This window comes from Leopardus geoffroyi, chromosome A1 (assembly GCF_018350155.1).
Source record: "Leopardus geoffroyi isolate Oge1 chromosome A1, O.geoffroyi_Oge1_pat1.0, whole genome shotgun sequence".
NCBI lineage: Eukaryota > Metazoa > Chordata > Mammalia > Carnivora > Felidae > Leopardus > Leopardus geoffroyi.
Window position 1 is genome coordinate 67,507,786 of NC_059326.1, and position 22,900 is coordinate 67,530,685.

At 41.8% G+C, this 22,900-nt stretch overlaps 1 protein-coding gene and 1 pseudogene across 1 annotated transcript in view; one reads left to right on the forward strand and one right to left on the reverse strand.

Annotated features, from left to right (window-relative positions):
- The first annotated feature begins 829 nt into the window (after positions 1 to 829).
- Positions 830 to 22,900, forward strand: part of DNAJC3 (DnaJ heat shock protein family (Hsp40) member C3) — a 97,341-nt gene continuing 75,270 nt past the window's right edge. Inside the window, exons 1-2 of the mRNA XM_045480892.1 lie at positions 830 to 942; positions 19,652 to 19,762. Of these exons, the coding sequence (XP_045336848.1) occupies positions 861 to 942; positions 19,652 to 19,762 (193 nt within the window). The 5' untranslated portion in view covers positions 830 to 860. The remainder of the gene's footprint in view (positions 943 to 19,651; positions 19,763 to 22,900) is intronic.
- Positions 7,950 to 8,389, reverse strand: LOC123599349 (annotated as a pseudogene).

Below are 22,900 nucleotides of genomic sequence, written 5' to 3' on the forward strand. Positions count from 1 at the left end.
CGTTGGCTACACTCTCCAGACCCCCTTGCTCTCTTAGCAGCTGTGCCTCCCTGGTTGTTTCTTCACAGAATCTTCCAGAATTCTGCTCTTTTCTGGGCACGCTGGTCCGCTGGCCAGTGGTGGGGAGGGGGTTCCCGGGCTTCCAAACCATTCTCGCGGGCCTCGGGTCACTAACGTACTTCTGCCCGGCTGTCCCCGAAATGCTCCGGGCCCCACCAGCTCACCCTCCTCTACCGAGCCCGGGCCTCTGGCCGTTTCTCGAGCACTCTTCAGAGGAGTCTGTACTCGTTCCCAGACGCTCGGCTGGAGGTAGCAGCCCTCATTCCGAGGCCCTCATTCCGAGGGCGCGGCGGCTTCACCTAGCTGGCCAAACAGCACACCAGAAAACCTCCTCCTCGCTAACCTCCGGCTCCAGGAGCGACCCTAAAAGGCTTTCGCGGCCTGCGCATGCGGACTCGGCGGCCGCCACACAGCCGCTCCGGCCGCCTCCCTCCCGCCGGCCGCGGCCGTTTGGAGCTCCCTGACAGCTCCACGACCAGCGGACGCAGCCTCGTCTTGTGCCTCCACGTTGTCCTATCAGAGACGGGGCGGGGCGGCGGCCCCCGCAGCCTATCAGCGCGAACCACGATCCCGGCGAGCCCGGTAGGCGCGGGGCCAGGAAGAAGGCGATTGGGCGGCGGCGGCGCTCGGGGCGTAGCGTCGCCCGGACCCCGCCCACCGCTGCCTTCCTCTGCTGGGCGCCAGCTGCGGCTTAGGCCTGAGCGAGAGCCGACGGCGGGCGGGCGCAGCTGCACCCTGAGCGCCGGCGGGGCTGGTGGGCCCCGCACCCTCTCTCCTCCTTACTGCCCGCGCCCTTGGACATGGTGGCCCCCGGCTCTGTGACCAGCCGGCTGGGCTCGGTGTTCCCCTTCCTGTTGGTCCTGGTGGACCTGCAGTACGAAGGTGAGTCCTTCCCTGCTCTGGCCGGGGAAGTGGGCGCCCGGGCCAAGCCCCCTGGCGCTTCCCCGCTTGCGTCCCGGCGCGAGTCTTCCGGCGGCCGGGGCCGCGGGGCGGGCATCGGGGACTCCGCGCGGACCGGCTGGGCCTGAGCCCGCCCCGGGGCGGGGGCCGGCGCTGGGTTCCGGGTTTGTCCGGGGACGGGGTGGTGGGACTGGCGGGCCGCCGGGCGGGGACGGCGGGTTTGGAGGGAGGAGCGGGACCGGAGGGGGTCGAGGGGGTCTAGGGGAGCGGGGCACCCGGCAGCGACTTCGGGAGTGTCCTGGGACGCGGAGTCTGGAGCAGCCGTCGGGCCCTGGCCTCGCTTGGGACCCTCGCTTGGCGCCTGGAGACACTTGGTCAGTGGTGCTGGGAGGAGGCAGTAAAGGTGGCCAAAGGGGAGGCTTCTTTCGTTTTGGAGTTCCGGGGGGAGGGAGCAGTGTGTCCGGCCGCGTGAAGCGGGCGGGGGGGGGGGGGGACAGTGTTGACCGTAAAAAGTTGAGTAACCATCGCACTCCTGTACTCTGCGGTGGATAGAAGTTGTTTGGTTGTTGCCGGTGCTGGAATTCAAGGTCCCGGAGGGCAAGGCACAAAGTTTGTGGTTTTACTATGCTCAGGATGGTGTCCTTCTATTTAGGGCTGGTTTTCCTTTTTCCGAGTTCTCTTGGGGGGGAAAAGGCCCCCTTAAAGGTGCAAACGCTTAAATTTCGCTTGGGTCCTACAGATTGGAGTGTTGGTTACTCTAACAATAGCAAAAGTAGAGGGCTGTCCCATCCTAGAGGTCAGCGAGTGGAGTAAGAATTAAAGTTGAAGGTGCCAGTTGAACTAATGCTTCCAGCCTGGTGACTGTGACAAATAATTGGGCATAATGACCTATTACAGTCACTGATCTACTTTCATTCCTATGCAAAGGGCTAGTAGTCAAGGGGTCACACATTTCAGTATGAGACTTAATGTTAGATTTAGAGGAAGTGAGGAGCTGAAGTTGGGACTTGTTTATGGTAAAATCCCCTCAAAATTCTCAACTTCACTGATGTTGTTCTCCTGGTGAGCATATTCTTTTCTGAACCCCAAATCCGAACATATAGCGTGACAACACTGGGACAAAGAATTTGACATTCGTATTGCGCCAGTCTAGGAAGTTGAGATTTGAATGCCTGGACCACTTTTAATATGGGTCATGTACCTATTCCAGTTCTCTTGCATTTTCTAATGCTAACCCTCCCCCGCCCCAGTGTCACATTTATGTCCAGTTACTACTGGTGGTTTATTTTGACCACTTAAGAGAAAGTTGCCTATGTTCCATTTAATGCTTTTTTTTTTTTTTTTTTTTTTTTTTATGAAAGTGCACACTTCTATGTGATTTTCTTTTCCTGCTAGCTTTTGGACTACCTTTTTGGAATTGCTGTTCTGTATATCGTTCTGTAAGACTCTTTTTTTTTTAAAGTTTATTTATTTATTTTGAGAGAGAGAGAGGAGGGGGCAGAGAGAGAGGGGGGAGAGAGGGAATCCCTAGCAGGCTCCACACTGTCAGTGCGGGCCTGACGTGGACTGAAACTCCTGAACTGTGAGATCTGAGTCACCCAGGTGCCCCTGGTTCTGTAGAACTCTTAATATTTCATTTCCCTCCTACAGTATTTTCCAGAAGGAAAACTTTGTTAGGGAGTTTTTCTGTATAGGAGGCATTGGTGACAGTTCTCAGAGGAAAGCCAGAGTGCTGTTTTTCAGGAGCATTGTCTGTATGAGGGTAACAGGGACTTGGTACAGGTGGCAGGGAAGAGAGGGAAAAGACGTGAAATTTATTAAAGGTCTGTGTGCCAGGCACCTTTCTATGAGTGATCTCTTACGGAGGTATTTGATACTATTCCTCCTTTACAGATGCATTTAATTAAGTGTAGCTGTAAGGTCACAGAGCTGTTAAATCTAAGAGCCATAAGTTAAGCTCAGTTTTTCGACTCTGAAGTTCATCTTGTGTGCAGGCTGGAGGCAGAAGTGGCTGACAGTATCATGTGGGCCCAAACATTTGTAACTGGTGGCAGCTGGGAAAAATCAGCATTTTGTTTGTTTTTTTTTGGCCGCTGGCAGTAATGAACAGAAAGTTGATTTCCTGGCATGTTTAAAAGTGGTCCCCAAACTTGAGTGTGCATCAAAAGCTGCCTGGAGGGCTTTTAAAAACTGAGTGCTGGGTTCCCCTACCAGTGTTTCTGATTCAGTAGGTCTGGGTGGGACCTGAAATTTTGTATTTCTAAAAAGAAATCACTGGTGAGAATCACTGGTCTAACAAGACATATAGAGGAGTAGATTAGGTGTCTGCCATGTACCAGACACTAAATTTGGTGATGAGGATATAAAGATAAGAAAGAACCTCTTACCTGAATTGGCAAACTGTTAGCTCCTGTTTTCCAAAATAAGTTGTGTTTGGTTTCAGTAACCTCAGAGTCCTTCAGGGGGATTTAAGTCTGAGGTTTGGAGGGAGAGGAGCTGAAGGAGAAGGGTGTGAGAAGAGTGAGTGTGAAGCAACGAGAGCTGCATGTGACAGAGAGGGTCACCAGTAATTGGCTTAGTTGGCCTAGTTTCTTCCGTACTTAAAAATACTCGTCTTTGGTTTTTTCTAGGCTTTTCTGTTGATTGTAATCCAAAGAAAGAAACTATGTAGCAGTCTTATGAATTGAAAGATTACATCTCTTAGCACCCCCTTTTAAAAAGGCCCTTGATGGGGCGCCTGGGTGGCGCAGTCGGTTAAGCGTCCAACTTCAGCCAGGTCACGATCTCGCGGTCCGTGAGTTCGAGCCCCGCGTCGGGCTCTGGGCTGATGGCTCAGAGCCTGGAGCCTGTTTCCGATTCTGTGTCTCCCTCTCTTTCTGCCCCTCCCCCGTTCATGCTCTGTCTCTCTCTGTCCCAAAAATAAACGTTGAAAAAAAAAAAAAAAAAAAAAAAAAAAAAAAAAAAAAAGGCCCTTGAAAGAAGGAAGTCTAAAGCACTAGGTTAGGAGTAGAATTTTTGGAACAGAAAGAAAACTTTAGTAGTGTCTAGTATTCTCATGTTACAGATAACGTAGCTATTTTACTTCTTTGCTAATGGTTTGTTCTGTTTCAATGGGAGCACAGCCTGGGAACCAAACTTTCTTTTAACTCTTTTTCTTACTAACATGCTACTGGGATTCAATTTTTCTTTATTTCACTGAACTGACCTGACTAAACTGTTTATTTGGCCATAGGAAAAGAATAGTTGGAAAATTTTAAGTATAAGTGATATTGATAACTTCTATATTCGCCTAACCTACTGAAAGTATGTTTTGTCTTCTCTAGGATTTTCTGACATTATTTAAATTCGGAAAGAAAAAATAAAGCAGGGAAAATGAGTGACTTTAAGTAATATATATATACATTAAGTATTTATTTATTTTTATTTTTTTTAATGTTTATTTTTGAGAGAGAGAGAGAGCGCGCGTGCAAGAGCGTGAGCAGGGGAGGGGCAGAAAGAGGCAGACACAATCCAAAGCAGGCCCCAGGCTGTCAGCACAGAGCCTGACGCTGGGCTCCAACTCATGAGCTTCGAGATCATGATCTGAGGTGAAGTTGGACGCTTAACTGACTGAGCCACCCAGGCGCCCCTATACCAAGTATTAGCAGGTGGTCAGATAGCTTCTAGAATTATTTTAATGCAATATGCTGTAGTTAGTAGTGTAAAAGTTCCAATTTACTTGACTAGTTATCGTTTGCTGAACAAGAGCCTGAAATGCAGTTTTGATTCTGTGGGACAGGTTGTTCTCTGATGGGATTCTTTGTAGTAATTATTTGGCTTTATTTTCTCATATGAAGTGAATTAATTGTGGTTAAGTTGAATTTCTAGTGTCATGGTTTTCCTTTGATTAATGTCCAGCAGTTTATCTTTGTTCATATGGAAGTATCATGGGAACCCAGTCACCTGCTTTTTAGAACTAAGACATTTCAATTATAGATTTATTTTTCTTCCAAGATCTTTAGAAAGCTGTTTTTAAAAAATTTTGTTTTATTTTTTGTTTTGTTTTGTAAATCTGATGAGTTTGTGTCATTTGGAGTTCTGGATATGGGAAAGACTCATTTAATCAGTCAGCAGAGGCTTACACTGTAGTGCTTTCTGATGAGATACACATAGTGTGGAACTCACAGTTTTTGTCATCGAGCTTACCGACCACTTGGGGGTATAAGACATGCTTTGTAAAGCATATATATTCTTTTCCCTTCTTTCTCAGTTTAGATTTAGTGGTCCACCTTGTAGTTGCTCTATTGAAAACAGCCTTTAATTTCCTTGCTTCTGTATTATTTTGTCTTACTCACTTGGCAAAATTTGACACCTCTTCAGTCCAACTTGGCAGACTTGTTTGTTGTACCTCAGAGTTGAACATGGCTGGAGAAAAATGGAGATAACCTTGCTGACTGGTTTCATTTTAAGCACATAATCTCAATTTCAAATGCATATGCAATACTGCCAACATTCCTACAATTGCCTTGTGTGTCTGTTCTTGAAAATCTGAATTTCAAACCTTTTCTTTCCTTAAATCTCCAATGTAACCCTCCTTTCCTCCCTTCCTTTACCTTATTCTCTTAGAACGTGTCATTGTTTGAGAAAATGAAGGCCATCACAGGGTAGTTTCCTTTTCTTTCTTCCACTAAAGGCACTCACTCACTAGCTTACGTGTATCTGTACCCAGTTTGCTACTTTTCTTATGTTAAAATGGATAAAGCTTCTCTATTCCTGGCAAAATCCAATTCGTATACTTATGTCCTGGATTCCATTTTCTCTCATCTTCTGAAAGTATTGCTCCTATAGTTATCGTTTTTCTCCTGCGTCATCACTTTGTTCCTCTCTGTGGGATCCTTGACATCAGCACTCCCAAGATGCTGTAGTGTTTCCATCCTAAACTGTTCTTTGATGTAGTGTGTCCCTTCAGCTACTGAACTGTATCTTTGCTTCTCTGGACAGCAGGACTTTGAAGAGTTGTTGATAGTCTCTATTTCCTCCTCTTCTGTTCTCTCTTCAACACGTTACTCCGCTGATAACTGCAAAGCCTTACATATCAGACTCTTATTTACTTACACCTATTTCGTCCTAATCTTCCCCTCATCCTTAGGCTCCCACCACACAACTTCTTTTACTTCCAAATGCCAACCTCATTTCTGACTGAGAGTCTTGATTCTTGCTGTTCCCACGGTTTGGAAAGCTTCATATGAGGTCTTCAAATGAACGTTCGTATTTCAGAGAGGCCTGACATACTATGTTAAAAAGCATGCTCTCCTTCAGTTAATAGTCTCTGTTTACTTTTTTGAATTTTCTTCATAAAATTTCACATTGTCTGAATTACCTCGTTTACTTTTCTTGCCTGTTATCTCAAGAATATAAGCTTTGTGGAAAGAGCTCTTATCTCTGTACCTAAAACATGTTGAGATGAAGTAGATTAAATATTTTTTAAATTGGTGAGTGAAGTTGGCTGAGATTTTGTTTGTTCGTTTGTTTTTTGTTTTTTGCAAGGACTCTTCATACTTATTTTCTACATTCCTTGAGCAGGGGATCACATCACAACATTTATACCTTCACAGTTAATTGAAGCAAAGACAGACAATGTCCACTGAAATTGAGCAAACCTGGTTACAATAGATTTTATTTTCCAAGTTCATCTAAGGAAGATTTCGGTGCAGACATTTAGTTCAAATGTATTACACAACTACTCAGCCTTTTTTCCTTTCATTTTGGCTGAACCACTTTTTAGGTCATAATGACTTTAGGGTTTCCAGCTCAGTGTATTTTTATTGAAACTCTTTTGTCATTGGTCCTTAGTTGACTATGGAATTGCTAAGATAATGCACTTCTTGGTCTTTCTGTGGCCAGTTTCCACTTTTTCTGTGTTTCTGCCATGAGACTTCTTTCAGACTCTGCCCCCCTCTTGCTTGCATCTTGGATTCAGATCAGATCTTTTATAGACAGTATTTTGTCCTTTTTTTTTTTTTTTTTGGCCTCATGTGCCTTTGTAGAATGACCTTTGGGTTTTCCTCATCCCTAACATTTTTTTTCTTCCCTGTTAAAGATTTTATTTTTAAGTAATCTCTACACTCAATATGGGGCTTGAACCTGCAACTCCAAGATCAAGAGTTCCATGCCGTACTTACTGAGCCAGCCAGAGGTCCCTCTCATCTCTCACATTCTGAGTGCTCCAACCTGAATAGCTACCCTGGGCTTGCTTCTGGCCCTGTCACCTGGCCTTAGCTTGAACCTTAGTATCTTTGACCCTAGTTGTTGCCTTTTTTGTTCTTGTTCTTCAGTCTTGATTGTGATTCTCACCACATCATATTCTTTTTTTTTTAAATTTTTTTTAAATGTTTATTTATTTTTGAGACAGAGACAGAGCATGAACGGGGGAGGGGCAGAGAGAGAGGGAGACACAGAATCCGAAGCAGGCTCCAGGCTCTGAGCCATCAGCCCAGAGCCCGACGCGGGGCTCGAACCCACGGACCGCGAGATCGTGACCTGAGCTGAAGTCGGACGCTTAACCGTCTGAACCACCCAGGTGCCCCACCACATCATATTCTTAACCCCTCAACTTTACATTTCTTAAAATTCTTTAATTTTGCTCTTCAAAATATGATGGATTTCAGTACTAACTTCATTGAAGGACTTAACTACTCTACCTTTTTTCTTATGCTTCCTGTATATTTTGCTGACCTATGGTTATGCTCATCTAAGGAGGAACCTATTGTTTCATGCTGATTAGGCAATGGCATGATGTTTGGTTGCCTAATCAGAAAACAGGAGATAGCTTATTACCACTGCCACTGTATGTGGCAAAGGAATAAAAAGTATCCATGGCTGAAAATAGGGTTGAGATACTACAAAAACAGCCATGATTTATAAATAATTTTTTCTTTTTACATATTAGTGTCTTTATGAATCTTTGGTAGCATCAGTTTGATTTGGTACTTGTTATCACATATTACATATTACACTAAGTATTTTGTTGTATGCTGCTGCCAGTGTATGTAAAATATACATATTCTTGTGAAATAGAAATTTATGAAAATGCAGAGAGATGTTACGGATTGACAAAAGTAGAATTTTACTATGGCATATGTTTAGGGATAAGCTTTTCTACAGGCTTCAAATGTAGTGCTCCTTTGAATATTCACTGGTTCATGAAAAGTGGGTTAGAAAACCATCCACAGATTCATTTTTCTACCAAAAGGAACAGACCTTCTGGGGTCTGAAGGGATTCCTACTTGAAGTTACTCTAGTTAGCAGGGGATTGTGTTGAACCTTGTACAGACAGAATTGTTTCAAATCTGCAGCCACTTGAGAAAACTTCACAAGCTTGCACTCCTGCTTCCAAGGGAGCTGTTGAACCCCTTGCTTCATAGCCACAACCAGCGGAGGAACCAGACATTGGATTTTATTATTATGATGAGTTGTGATACATTTAAGAAGGAAGATAGTTACGTCAGTCAGTGAATATTGAGTGTCCACTGTGGGCAAGGTACTGGATTAGGTGATATAAAGAAGAAAAGATGGTTTCTTTTCTCAAACTTGCTTTTTACCTGGGTTGGGTTCTCAGGGGTTGTGAGAGGCCAGCAAACTGTGAAGGTCAGTAATTGAGACAGTGGTATTGCAACTTAAACTCATGTACTTTTGAGTGTGGAGATGTCATAGGAGCACAGAAGGGGCTTTCTCCCACCCACCCTCTCACTGCAGTAGTTAGGGGAGGTCTCACAAAGGAGCCAGCATGTGAGGACGGAATCCTGTTGGGGTAGAAATATCCCAGGGGGCAAGTGGGAAAGTCCTTTTCATGGAACAGCAAGTGCAAAGGGATGTGGCATGAGAACACAGTCTCTTCAGGGAAGTACAACCAGTTCATGCTGATACAGGAGTGTAAAGTAAGAGGTGGAGGAGTGGTCATGATGAGACTGGACACACATCATGGGATCTGATCACGAAGGGTCTTGTTTGCCTTCAGAGCTGAAGGGGTTTATTTTTATTTTTGTTTTTTAAAAGTTTTTCTTTTTCTTTTCTTTTCTTTTCTTTTCTTTTCTTTTCTTTTCTTTTCTTTTCTTTTCTTTTCTTTTCTTTTCTTTTCTTTTCTTTTCTTTTCTTTTCTTTTCTTTTCTTTTCTTTTCTTTTCTTTTCTTTTCTTTTCTTTTCTTTTCTTTTCTTTTTTTCTTTTCTTTTCTTTTCTTTTCTTTTCTTTTCTTTTCTTTTCTTTTCTTTTCTTTTCTTTTCTTTTCTTTTCTTTTCTTTTCTTTTCTTTTCTTTTCTTTATTAAGTAAGCTTCATGCCCAGTGTGGAGCTCAACATGGGGCTTGAACTCATGACGCTGGGATCAAGAGTCAGCTGCTTAACTGACTGAGCCACCCAGACACCCCAGTTCTGAAAGGGTTTAGATTGAACTTAGCCAGCGATGTGAAAATACCGCATCCTTTTTATTAGGAGTGCGTTTTTGAGGGATCACTTTGGCAGCAGCATGGGGGGCTGGATTTGGAAGAAGGTGAGAGAAGATCCCAGTTAGAAGGCACACCACCTCTTGCAGGGAGAAAGGCGCCTATGCAACAACCCTTATGCTGTGGCAGGGTCTGTTAGGGAGACGTGACCAAGGTGCACTGAAGACATAATCATTCTTTCTGGATGATTTGAGAGGGCCACAGAAAATTCTTGTAGAGGAGGTGGTATATACTTATCACATTAAATAGAAATTATATTGGACAAAATTGTAACATAATAAAGATCTGAGTTTCATTTAGAAGGGACAGAGAAATGCTGGATACCTCTTGTAATCCTAGAAGGTGAGAGAAATTTAGTTTGAGGAGTAACTTCACTTTTGGGGTGAGAGTAAGGCATAACTTTTTTGGAGGGTATATACCAAATTAAATTTATCTGAGGGAACAGTACAAATGAAATAACTTAAGTGGAAGTGTTGGTATAGTTTACAGAAAAGTTAAAGGTAACCTCAGCGTGCATGCTTATCTTTGGTGACCAGGGAAGTCAACCTCATGACTATGTGAAGCCAGCCTAAGGCTTAGCTGTCATTGTTACTTGTCTCCCAGGATGTGCTTATCAAAGAGATACTCTGCCATACCAATTCTGGGGCCCCCATTTTTTGATGGATTTCACCTGCTCATTTAGGTAATAAATATCAGTGAAGTCACATAAGCGGTCATTTTTGTCAGTGACCAGTTTGTGCAGTATTGTGCATTCAGTAGAGACAGATTTATACGTTTTTCCAAGGTAACACTTGCACACTCTATTGCCTTCAGCCAGCTCTCTCACTTACCATGGTTTAGTTTCTTGATATCCTGAAAGATTTGAGATTTGGTCACCTGGTTGGTTCTGCAGCTTCCTCAGTATCTTAGCATGTTTCCTCTCTTGAGATTGGAGAAGAAAATATCTGACAAAGTTCTTCAAAGCCACACCATTGAGGTCAAAGTAGTAAGGCATGGAGGCAGAAGTAGGTAGAAGTAGGAGTCAGAGAGCTCCAGGTTGATCTGGCAGTTGATGGTGGTCCCTGGTTCCTGGTTGTAGTTCTGGCACACCTGCGAGGGTAGCCAAGGAGGGTTCTTCTAAGGGCACTGTGGGGAGGTGGTGGAGAGTCAGTTGGGGGTTGAGCTCTGGTTCCTTCCAACCACTGTGAAAGCAGGAAACCACAATGACTCAGTGAGGAATGTCTGACCCAAAATGACTTGATGGAATAGTTCAAAGAACTTGGCAGATGCATTCCTTGCTTCTCACTAGACCTAGGTTCAAATCAGCCTTGGAGGTTGGAAACCATTGTGCTAAAATGTCATATTAAATGATGGGTCGAGTGAATGAAGCATACAGGGCTTAGTAACTGCGGGACACCTAGCCTAGATTAGATAGGGAAAAGGATCATGGCCTATGCTGAAAAGAAAGTTGGGCTTTGGAATCGAATCTTGTTTTGACAGATACTGTGAGTCTTCTAGCAGGATGGGTAACTTCTTAAACCTCAGTTTTCTGAGCTGTAAGAGTATGAAACATGTTTATTTTCTAGGGTTGTTGTGAAAATTAAGTGAAATTATGACACTGAAAGTATCCAGCCCATAGTAGGTTCTTAATTCCTTTTGTGTTACATCTTTCCTGTTAAACATTTTCATAGTTGGATAAGGAAAACATTTTCACTAATAGTTTATCTCATGCCCAAATTTCTTCCTCGGGCAGTCTGGAATCTTGTATTGAGTACATTGATCTGATCCTCCCTTTGAGAAAATGTATCAGGAAAATGTTTTAAATGAAACCTTCATACTATTTTGAAGACTACCCCCTTCATACCCCCTGCATTTTGAGAATACACAGAATCCCATCGACATGCCCCTGTAATTACTTGAGCCTCCTGTAATGGGCTGGATTGTTCCAGAGTTCACACACAGTGCTTTCACCATTCTTATTTGATTCTTAGTCATTCTCTACTTTAATTTGCCATGGCTTCTGTACACACATTTCTCCCTTCATGAGCGACTCACAAATTTTTGTATTTTACACTAGGCACTATAAATTTTATGGATGGATAGCTTATATTAGAAATTATCTTATAAAAAATGAAAATGAGCTATCTTTAACTGTTTTAATATTCCACCCCTAATCCCTTAAAGAGATTTAATATAAAATTTTATTGTGGAAAATTGCACACATTTACAAAAGTGGGGAATGGTATATGAACCCCTAGGTACCCATCTCCTAGCTTTAACAGTTACCAACTCATGATTGATCTTATTGCATCTATACCCATGGATTATTTTTAAACCTATCATACATGCTCTCATTTCATTCATAAATATTTTAGAATCTGTAAAAGATAAGGATTGTTTTAAATTTTAGGATCTATATCACCTATATTCTCTGCAGTATCTGATTATAATGCTGTCCCTTTGAACTACACTTAAACAAGTGAGGCAGGGTGTTGTTGTTGTTGTTGTTGTTGTTGTTGTTGTTGTTGTTTTTGGGGGTGGGAGGAATGAAACCATTTTATTGAAGTGCTTGGGGGAAAGGTCCAGGGGTAGGAAGACAATGAGATCTAACATCCTCCGTCCTGTTGGAATCTCCCCAGCTGCACAGTCCTCTGAGAAAGGAGGCAGGGTTATTTTGCTTTTCTTTCCTGACTTAATTGGCTGCTTCGTTGTAAAATATTATATGTATATAGTGTTTGCAAATATTCTTTACAAGAGTTTTCAGTTGCAAGTGATTATTCAATCAGGAACATCTTTCTCAGTTTATTAAGTTTGTACTGTATTAGTACATGACCCACATTTTTACTGGAAAAAGTTAATCTAGGAATATATGTTATATATATATTTTAAGCATAAATGAAATCAGAGTGTATATACTATAATGCAGCTTGCTACCCACCACACTTCTTCACATTCTTGTCTGCCTCTAATCTCTTTTCCACACTGCAGCCAGCAGGGGTCTTTTTAAAATGTAAATCAGGTAGTGAGTTCCTTAGTAAGACCCTTCTAATGATGTGTCTTTGTACTTAGAATAAAATGTAAGTTTCATACCTTGGCCTGAAAGGCCCATTGTGATCTATCTTGCCTGCATCCTCTATCCTTTTTTTTATTTTTTTAGTTTTATTATTTTTAAATATTTATTTTGAGAGAGACAGAGAGCACACATGTGCTTGCGCATGAGCAAGAGAGGGTCAGAGAGAGAGGGAGAGAGAAAATCCCAAACAGGCTCCACCCTGCCAGTGCAGAGCCCTACATGGGGCTCTCTCTCAGGAACCGTGAGATCATAACCTGAGCTGAATGGGCTCTATCTCAGGAACAATGAGATCATGACCTGAGCTGAAACCAAGAGTCCGAAGTTTGACTGAGCCACTCAGGCACCTGTCCTCTATCCTTCCTAACATGCTGGAGCCTCCTTTTGATTCCTCGAAGGTGAGCTTGGTCCTATCTAAGCCCTTTGCACTTGTTTTGTACTCCTTGTCTGGACATATTTTGGCATTCTGGAGGCACTTGTCATTCAGGATCCTCCCTATCCCCATACCCCTTTGTGTTTTAACTCAAACATTATCTTCTTAGGGAAGACTTATTTGACCCCTTTGTATTAAGTACTTCTCCTTTCCTCTGGCAGTTTGTTATGGCACTTAGAAATGATTTTATCTGTCTTTTTCTCCACTGCTACAGCAATAAATGAATAAATAGTTGGTCTGTTCTGTGTGTTATGAATACTGCATCCTTTTGAATTTGTAAGAATGGCCATGATATTCATTTTTAGAATTTTTTTACTATTTGTTCCACTAATTATTTCCCCTAAATTCTCTTACTTGGTATTAGTTTCTTAAAGATTGATTTTATGATTATCTTTGTAAATTTCAGAATTGCTCATTGCCAGTGTGAGAGCAGTTTGTGGGAGAAGGCCAATTGTCTGGAGGCTGGGAAATCCAAGGGTCCCTTCCTTTTCCTTGTATTGGAGTTTGGAGCACAAAGGACTGCATCTACCTCCATGGCACACATTCCCCGGAATGGTGTTTGTATGTGATTTTGCCCACTAACCCTATTCTGTCCTTTCTACATTTTTCCCCTAAGATTTCTGTTTCTCTGATGGCCTTCTTCTTTAAATAAAAATTCCCCTCTCACCCCCAGCAAGGTTATGCATTTATTCTTTAAATAGCTTCTGTAAATTTGAGTATGTTGGGAGGTAGGCTCATGTGCCAATCCCTGTGGTCCACTTACTTCAAAACATTTTTGATGTAAGAGATTTTTTTTTTAATGTTTTATTTTATATTAGAGAGAGAAAGAAAGAGAGAGCGCACGAGCAGGGGAGGGGCAGAGAGACAGAGACAGAATCTGAAGCAGGTTCCAGGCTCTGAGCTGTCAGCAGAGAGCCCAATGCGGGGCTTGAACTCATGAACCATGAGATCATGACCTGAGCCAAAGTCGGATGCTTAACCGACTGAGCCATCCAGGGGCCCCAGTGTAAGAGATTTTTATAAGCCAGTTTTCTCTTTATTGAAAGGATTTAAATTTTTTAAAAACTTGATTTGGGAAAATCTTAAAAATATACCAAAGTAGAGGGAATAGTATTGTGAGCCAGCTTCAGAATTTATCAACATATGGCCAATCTTATTTCACTTATACTTTCATTTTCCTTTCAAGATTATTTTGAAGTCAGTGCTGTTCTTCATATTATATATTCTGTAAATACTTCAATATGTGGCAGAGATGCCAGTGTAATGTTCAAAAACAGCCTTTCTCCAGAGTCACTGATGGGAACCCTGCCCGCTAGGGCATTCTCATAAATGACTAAAGCCTGAGGGATTCTCCTCATTGCCTCTTTGAGGAAGACCACCCTGTTCATCTCTGTTATGGCCACAGTTTAACACATAGTGTATATTCAGTAACATTTGTTTAATGAAATACCTTGGTTTCCGTAGTCTTCATTATGAAAAGCAGGTTATTTTTGGATATGGTATGGAATTAGGTGGAACTACAGGTGACCCTCACTGTCAGAACGTAACTGGTTTCTGAATCGTTACTGCATAGTGAATTTACAGAGCAAGAGCCTATATTCTCATTTTTTTTTTTTTTTTTCAACGTTTATTTATTTTTTGAGGACAGAGAGAGACAGAGCATGAATGGGGGAGGGGCAGAGAGAGAGGGAGACACAGAATCGGAAACAGGCTCCAGGCTCTGAGCCATCAGCCCAGAGCCCGACGCGGGGCTCGAACTCACGGACCACGAGATCGTGACCTGGCTGAAGTCGGACGCTTAACCGACTGCGCCACCCAGGCGCCCCCCTATATTCTCATTTTTAAAGGGAAAAATAGGGGTGCCTGGTGATGAGGTTTTCGGATGATAGTGGGGTTTGTGGGGTCTGGAGCCGACGGCCAAGAAAGAATTCTTGAAGACATCTTTGGTGCAAAAGTGATTTTATTAAAGCACGGGCACAGGACCCATGGGCAGGAAGAGCTGCTATGGGACCCTGTGGAGAGACTGCTTATAGAGTTGGGATTTGGTGGGAGGTAATGTCAAGAGGAAGTTTCCAAAGAGATTTTCATCTGCTAAAGAAGACTCACAGGATACTGGAGGCCTAGCTATTGTCAAGCTAAGGTGGTTTTTCCTCTAGCAAAGCATTAGCATTAAGACAGTAGGGAGTTCCTGGAGAAACTCTAGCCTCAGGTAGTTGTTTATGGGTTGCAGGTTATAAGGAAATTTAATTTTACCTGCTGTTTCCTTCTGCCTTTGTTTCCCACATCACCTGGGGGGCTCAGTCAGTTAGGCGTCCAACTCTTGATTTTGCCAACTCTTGATTTTGCCTCGGGTCACGCTCTCATGGTTCATGGGATCTTACAGTGCTTGAGGCCTGGAGCCTGCTTGGAATGCTCCCTCCCTCTCTCTCTCTCTGCCCTTCCCCCTGCTCATTCTCTCTCTCTCTCTCTCTCTCTCTTTCTCAAAATAAAGATTATTCTCAAAATAAACATTAAAAAAAATCAAGGGAAAAATAATGCTTTCCCAGCCCATTGAAAACTCCCAACTAATTTCTCTACATGTTACTCACACACTCTTAAATAGGGTAGACGTCTTCACATTGTTGCCCCAAACAAACAGGGTTCACAGGATCCTAAGTTTTTGAGGCCATCAAGTTAAGGTTTTCTCCTTCCCTCCCTCCCCTTCCTTGTCTTCCTTGTGTGGAGGGGTCCATCAGGCAGCCAAGGTAATAAGACACTGCACAGAAACTAGGAACACTGGAAGCTGAAAAAGCTACTTTGTTTAGTAGGGAAAATAGCAAGATAGAGTGCATTTCTTTCAGCTCTTTGCTATGTTAGATGAAATAAAGAATTCAGTTGCTTTTGATGACTGAAGTGGCAGGCTCACATAGTTGCCCACATTGTTGTGGATATCCTGGACCCTGCACTCCTGGTCTTTCTTCACCCGCCCTCCACATCCAGCCAGTCACCGCAAGTCATGTGTAGTTGTCTTTCTCTCTTCTATTCCTCTGAGCAATCTACTCTTCTTTTTTTTCATGGCTTCTCCTCCACACTCCTACTCCACACTCTCGATCGTCTCGCTGTCAAGTTACCTGGGTTGTTGTAACAGGATACCTTATAATTTCCCTCTTCCATACTGGCTATTTATGAGACTCACCTAGCACTTAAAGTGACCCACTCCAGAATAATTAAATCATGATGGAGAGGAGAGAGAGCTGAAATGCAGGACTTTAATTTCTCTGAAAGCCTCATTAATTCTCTTCCGTCTGGGCATTTAAAGGTGATGTTCTTTGTGTTTGGAGTGTTGGTTTTTTTTTTTCCCTCTTAAGGCTTTTTCATGCAGGCGGTATTGTCCCCATTTTTCCTTTGGGTTTCAGGTGATACTTCAGTAAAACCCCCCTCAGTGCCGTCCAGTAGAACTTTCTATGATGATGGGAAGTGTTCGATATTATGTGCACTGTTTCCTGGACTAGCCGGTAGCTTTCCAGCACTTAAACTGTGACTAATGACTGAGAAATTGAAATTGTTTTCATTTTTTAAAAAATTTATTTTTGAGAGAAAGAGCAGGGGAGAGGAGGAGAGGGAGGCAGGGAGGGAGGGAGGGAGGGAGGGAGAGAGAGAGAGAGAGAGAGAGAGAGAGAAATGAATGAATCTTAAGAATCTTAAGCAGGTTCCATGCTCAGCACAGAGCCTGACACAGTACTCCATCCCATGACCCTGGGATCATGACCTTAGTTGAAATTAAGAGTTGGACAATCAACCCACCAAGCCACCCAGGCACCCCAAATTTTAAATTTTATTTATAGGTGTTAGGTGCCCTAACTTGTGTCCTTACAGCACCCTGTGTGTATTCCCCCACTACAACACTATATTGTATATTTTCCGAAAATTGTATTATTAAAACATTTCATAAAGTTGAAAGAATTTTGTAATGTATGCTCCTATATCCATCATCTCGATTCTGCCATTAATATAATTATCATACTTGGTTTTAACACATATTTATCTGGGCATTTCTCTACCCATTAGTTCTTTTCAAAAAAATATATTTCAAGGGGCACCTGGGTAGCTCAGTTGGTTAATCGTCTGACTCTTGATTTTGGCTCAGGTCATGATCTCATGGTTTGTGATATCGAGCCCTGTATGGGGCTCTGTGCTGACAGTGTGGAGCTTGCTTGGGATTATCTCTCCCTCTCTTTCTGTCTCTTCCCCCACTCAAAATAAATACACAAACATAAATATATATATTTCATAATAATATCCGTGCAGATTTCCCTAAACACTTTAACATGCATATCATCAACAGTTTTTTGGGGGGTAAAATTTATGTATAATAAAATGTCCATATTTTAAGTGTCTATTTGCTGAGTTTTGATAACTGCACCTCCCTGTGTACCCAAACCTCTATCAAGATTACAACATTATCATCACCCCAGAAGGTTCTCATCTGCCCTTTCCCAGTCTGTCCTTTCTCCCACCTTCCCAAGTGATGATTGTTCTGAATTTTTTTCGGGCAGTGTCTATTTTAGCATCATTCTAAGTATCTGAATAGTGGAACCTCATGCTCACCATAAATGAGAAATGCTTTGGCTTCTTAATTTCCATATGCACCCTTCTACACACGTTACATTCAATTTTGTGTTTGATTTTCAGCTCAATCGGCTGTGTGGCTACAAAAATAAGAAATTGTTTTAGGGCTGCCATGGAAGCTCACAGAAAGAGACTTGAGCTGAGGGCGCGGGCTGAGCTGCTTCTTTCTTTGTCTCTGAAAGTGCTCTAATGCACTCAGAAGAATCCTCCCGAACCACAGTCCTTACCTTCATCACTACTATTATTCGGGTCAAGTGCAACAACAGTCTCGGTTTTCTAGTTAGCATGGGATTACTGTCAACCACAAATGGTATCTTGATTAATTATGATTCTAATACCTGCTATGGATTACTGACATCTTATTTCTCATTGACAATGAGCTCATCACTACATTCAAGCTCAAGGATATGACCAAACTCGTCCTTAAATCCTGTCTTTGTGGGTCTGCTAGGACCATTCCCCAGTGCCAACTGTATATAAGTCTGGATCCATTCAGGAGACAGAGACCACAGAGTAATTTAAAAGAGGGAAGTTTAATATAAAGAATTGTTACGCTATGATAGGAGAATAACTATAAAGATGTAAAGGGAGCTCTAAAGGATACTCTGGGGCTAACAGATGGTCCCCAAAGAAAGGTCAACTTAGAGGGGTGAACTACTAAAGTCTTGGGTTTAAGATCTTATTAGAGAAGGTAGAGGTACAACCTTAAGTTGCTGGTAGAAAAGTTTGCTGAGTTGCTGAAATTAGAGCTGGTCCACTGTAGCTGGGCAAGCAGGAAATAACCCTCTTAAGTGTAGTTGAACCCGGGTTGGTTGGCCTGTGTGTGTGGGGGGGGGGGGCGGGGGGAGTCAGGGTGCTGTGTGTGGGCATAAAACCTGGGCTTCATGGTGTCCTCATTGGGAGGTAGTGCCTGGTCAAGGCTACCAGGTTGCTGAGGGACTGGACCCAGGGGCATATGGCTAGGACTGGGAGCCACTGGGTATCCTCCCCATAGGTACCGTGCAGTAGGAACCAGAACAAAATAAAGATAGCAACAAGACCCTGAAGGTGTCTTTCCTGCAGTGCCCCTTCAGTACCTTTTACTTGACAGAGTATAATATTGTACTCAGTATAAAGAAGAAATGCTTAAAAACTCCAGTCCATTTTTAAAGCCAGGTACTGAAAGATGAATTCAGAGGAGAGAGGTAGCACATTGGTAACTGGCCTAGTCAGTCAGAGGAGGTTATTTTACTCACAGTTCCTCACGAACTCCCCATTTTACCCAGAGTGAAACCAAAGCCGTACATGGCCCTCTGCTTCTTGACCTCATCTTCTAGTACTGTTTTCCTTGTTGGCCCTGGGGTAGCCATCCTGGTCTCCCTGCTGTTTCTGAAACATAAGCTGGCATTCTCCTGACTTAGGGCCCTTGCACTAGCTGGTTCCTCTTAGAAAGTTCTTTTTCTACATATCTGCCTGGTGAGTTCCTTCCTTTCCTTTGTCAGCTTCAGATGTCAGCTTCTCCATGCGGCCCGCCCTTGACCATGTTCTTTAATACTGAAAGCACCAGCACTTCTGGTGCCCTCATGTGCCTTGACTTTTTCCATGGTACTTCTCACCTAACATACTGTGTAGTGTATGTATTTCTTGTGTCTGCCTTCTCCCTTCATAATGTCAGGTGCCGTGAGTGGCAGAGGTGTGTGTGTGTGTGTGTGTGTGTGTGTGTGTGTGTGTTGCTCACTTATCCCAAATACCTAGAATAGTGCCTGATGCATTGTAGATGCTTAATTAGTACTTGAATATTAGAGTGGACTCGGTGATAATACCCATTAAAATGAGATTCTAGTTTAACAAAGGAATTCTGACTTTGTTGTTCGATGTATTTTTACTACTGGGTTATGCAGTTTCCCTTATATTTTGGAGACAGTTACATTCTTTTGATATGACCAGGGTGTATTTTTGGGTGGCTTATATGCTTTAAATGAAGCACTGTGCTTTATTAAGTTACCTTTTCTATAGCTGAAGCTATGTCTTTGGCTTCTGTGACTCTTATCTGGGCAAATGCTTGAGGGAGATAACTTATTTTTAACATTTTATTCAGAATTGAATCTTGGTCATGGAGAGTTAACTGATTTTTGTTGTTTTTAGGTGCTGAATGTGGAGTAAATGCAGATGTTGAGAAACATCTTGAATTGGGCAAGAAATTACTTGCAGCTGGACAACTAGCTGATGCTTTATCTCAGTTTCATGCTGCAGTAGGTTTGTATCTTGGAACCAAAACCCTCAGTGGCCATCCTAGTTATTTCTAGTTAGTAGCATTTGGATAACATTTAAAATAAACATTATTTAATGTTGAAAGAAAACATTTAAAAATATTTGCAGGATTCTGGGTGAAATAGATTAATAAAATAAATACACAACACTTAAATGCAAATGTATCTAACACAAGAGAATTTTCCAGATAACTACATTTTCTACTGTAAGTATCAAGAATAAGTCAAGATAATTTTTTTTTTTAGATTTTTTTTTTTAACCTTTATTTATTTTTGAGAGAGACAGAGCGAGAGCAGAGGAGGGGCAGAGAGAGAGAGGGAGACACAAAATCTGAAGCAGGCTCCAGGCTGTCAGCACAGAGCCCGATGCGGGGCTCAAACCCACGGACTGTGAGATCATGACCTGAGCTGAAGTCGGACGCCCAACCGATAGAGCCACCCAGGTGCCCCAAGTCAAGATAATTTTGACAGAAAGCTTTTCTCACTGTATTATATAGTTTTTTACCCCCCCTAAAAGATTTCACTAAAGACGGTTTAATTTTCTTGATGACTTGAGATCAGAAGTATAGTTCTTTTACTTTGAGGCCCTTGGGGGTTCCTGCAGTCCGTTGCCTCTTCTGTGTTGGTCACACTTCCTCACTCCCTTAGGCTGGACATCCTGTTGCTCACTTAGGTTTGTCTATAGTTTCTACTCTCTGCAGCTTTTAATCTATTGGGACTGAGAGAAACGAGATGGCCACAATAAATAGGTTCTAAGTGAGGGCTTAAAGGATTTTCTATATGCTTTTGTGCAGGACTTTCTGACACTGACTTTTTGGAATCCTCTCTTAAATTATACATTCTCACCTTTATTTGGGATGGTTAAGAGTGACAAGTTAACCTGTAGGGTAATGAGGTGGGTTTTTTTGTTTATTTTTTTCTATTTTTTTTTGATAAGATAAAGTTCTCACCAGAAGAATGATCATCCCGCTCCTGTAATTTACTTTGTAAACAGAACATAATTAGATTTTGGTTTGGCAGTATTTTTCTTAATGCTTTTTTGTAAACTCACACTTTTATTACTGGTATTATTAACCCTCTGGAATAACAGGAAACCAAGGTTTTTAATCTTGGCTTTGCCACTTGATAATCCTATGATTCTTGGTTAAGTTATGTAAGTAAATATAGACTTAAACAAGTTACCTGCATATTCCTAGCAGTTTTCACTGTGCCACCTAAAAGGATTTTTTGTAAAGATTGGTGAGAATAATGTATATAAAGATTTTTTTTTTTTGAAAATAGGGTACAATCACACATGTAGGATCTGTAGAAATATAGTTTTTATATCTTTGAAAATTAAGACTTTTAAAAAACAGACTTGATATGTTAATAGAATTTTCTTAACTATGTGAAATTTCTGTTAGGTAGGTTTTCTCATTTTAGCAATTAGCTCACCTTGGGAGGTGGTAGGTAATCGGCACAGCAATTTGTACCAGTTAATTTTCACTGGAGACCATATACTAAATGACCATGTCATTACTGAGTCCACACTGTTCTGGTGGTTTGAGCTCTGCTGCAGCGTGGTAATTAAAAAAATTTCAATTATTGTCTTAGATAAAGCATGTCTTAAAAAATATTGATTCTTCCCTAGTACTGCAAGAATGTTTGCAGAAACTTACACCTCCTACCTATTTTCTACTTTATTATTTGCTTTTTAAAATCTCCCTTTTAGCAGAAACGTTAAGGCCATGGCATATTGTTACGGTCGTTTAAAATGACTTCTTGCTTTTCTTTAGCTTCACTGCTGTACTTGAACTCTTGAGATGGTTCTTCCCCAAAATACCCAATAAAATATTATATTCATTGTCAGATGTCAGTTAGTAAAGCTAAGAACTGATAATTTATTTGTGAAATTCGGCGAAGGGAGAAAGTGAAGCAGTGCTAGTGCATTCAGAGTTCAGAGAGCTGTAGAGCTATGTGCCCTTTTGTTCGTCATGATTTGGCGACTTACAACAATTCTCAGAATGTTCACATGTCTTAATTTCTCAGAAAGACCTGTGTAGTTTGGGACATTCATCATCTTAGTTTGTGTCAAACACAGATTATAGCCAACTGTAGAAAACAAAGATTAAATTGTATATGATGGCAGTATACAGGAGATGGTGAGGGGGGTGGTGGTGTCATGGCCTACTGACCCTCCTATTAAAAGTGTGTTTATCAGAAAAGAATGTTAGATCCTCTGTTTCAGTTGTCTGGTTTACATTTAGCATGGCCACACTGGCTGCTTCAGGTAGCCCAGTGAGTTAGGGAGAGCGTCTCACCAACAGTGAATTTGTCCGGGTCTCCTGACTTGTAGACTAACAAGTTGTGTGCTTGTTGCTGTAGGCGGTAGAGCTGGGCTGCTGTAAAATATATGCCAATCTTCTGTGGTGAAATATCACCCGTGGTTTAATACATTGCTTTAAACTGACTGTGTAAAAGAGTTCATTAAATGTTTATTCATTTGTTACACTTCCCAGCTTCTAAATTTTGTGATGTACTTTATTTAACTTCTGTGATTAGAAATTGATGTGAAAGTTTGTAATAGAATTTGGCTGGCAGCATTGTAAGTATCAATGGATCATTTCTTATTATAATGCTGTAGTTGACATTATTTATGGTTGTGGCACCCTTCCATTTTCATTCTTGAAAAATTACTAGGTGCATTTTGAAAATTACTTGGGCTTGGTATGTTTTATGATTACATTTTTAACACAATAAAAGGTTTATGTATTAAAATTCAGTAGCGTCACATTGTTCCTACAGAGTGGTACGGGTCTATCAGTGATATGAAGTTTTTTTGTATCTGGCATATGAATATTTTTTGGCAGGAGTTTTAAGATTTAAGATGGGGAAATATTCTTGATCTGTCGGAAACTGTGATTTAAGGAAGGATGTTGATTATCGCTTTCCAATTAGTCTTCTAAAACAGTTGCATCCATTTCAATGTTATGAAGTAGTCAGACACAAGTATTGTTTAGAGATTTATCATTAGAGAAAACTGCAGTGCAATGTGAAAATGACCTCACTCTCATTCCCGCTGCATGGTCTTAAGGAAATAATGAATTCTAGGGTCTGAAATCACTTTTTTGATAGACCTAACAGA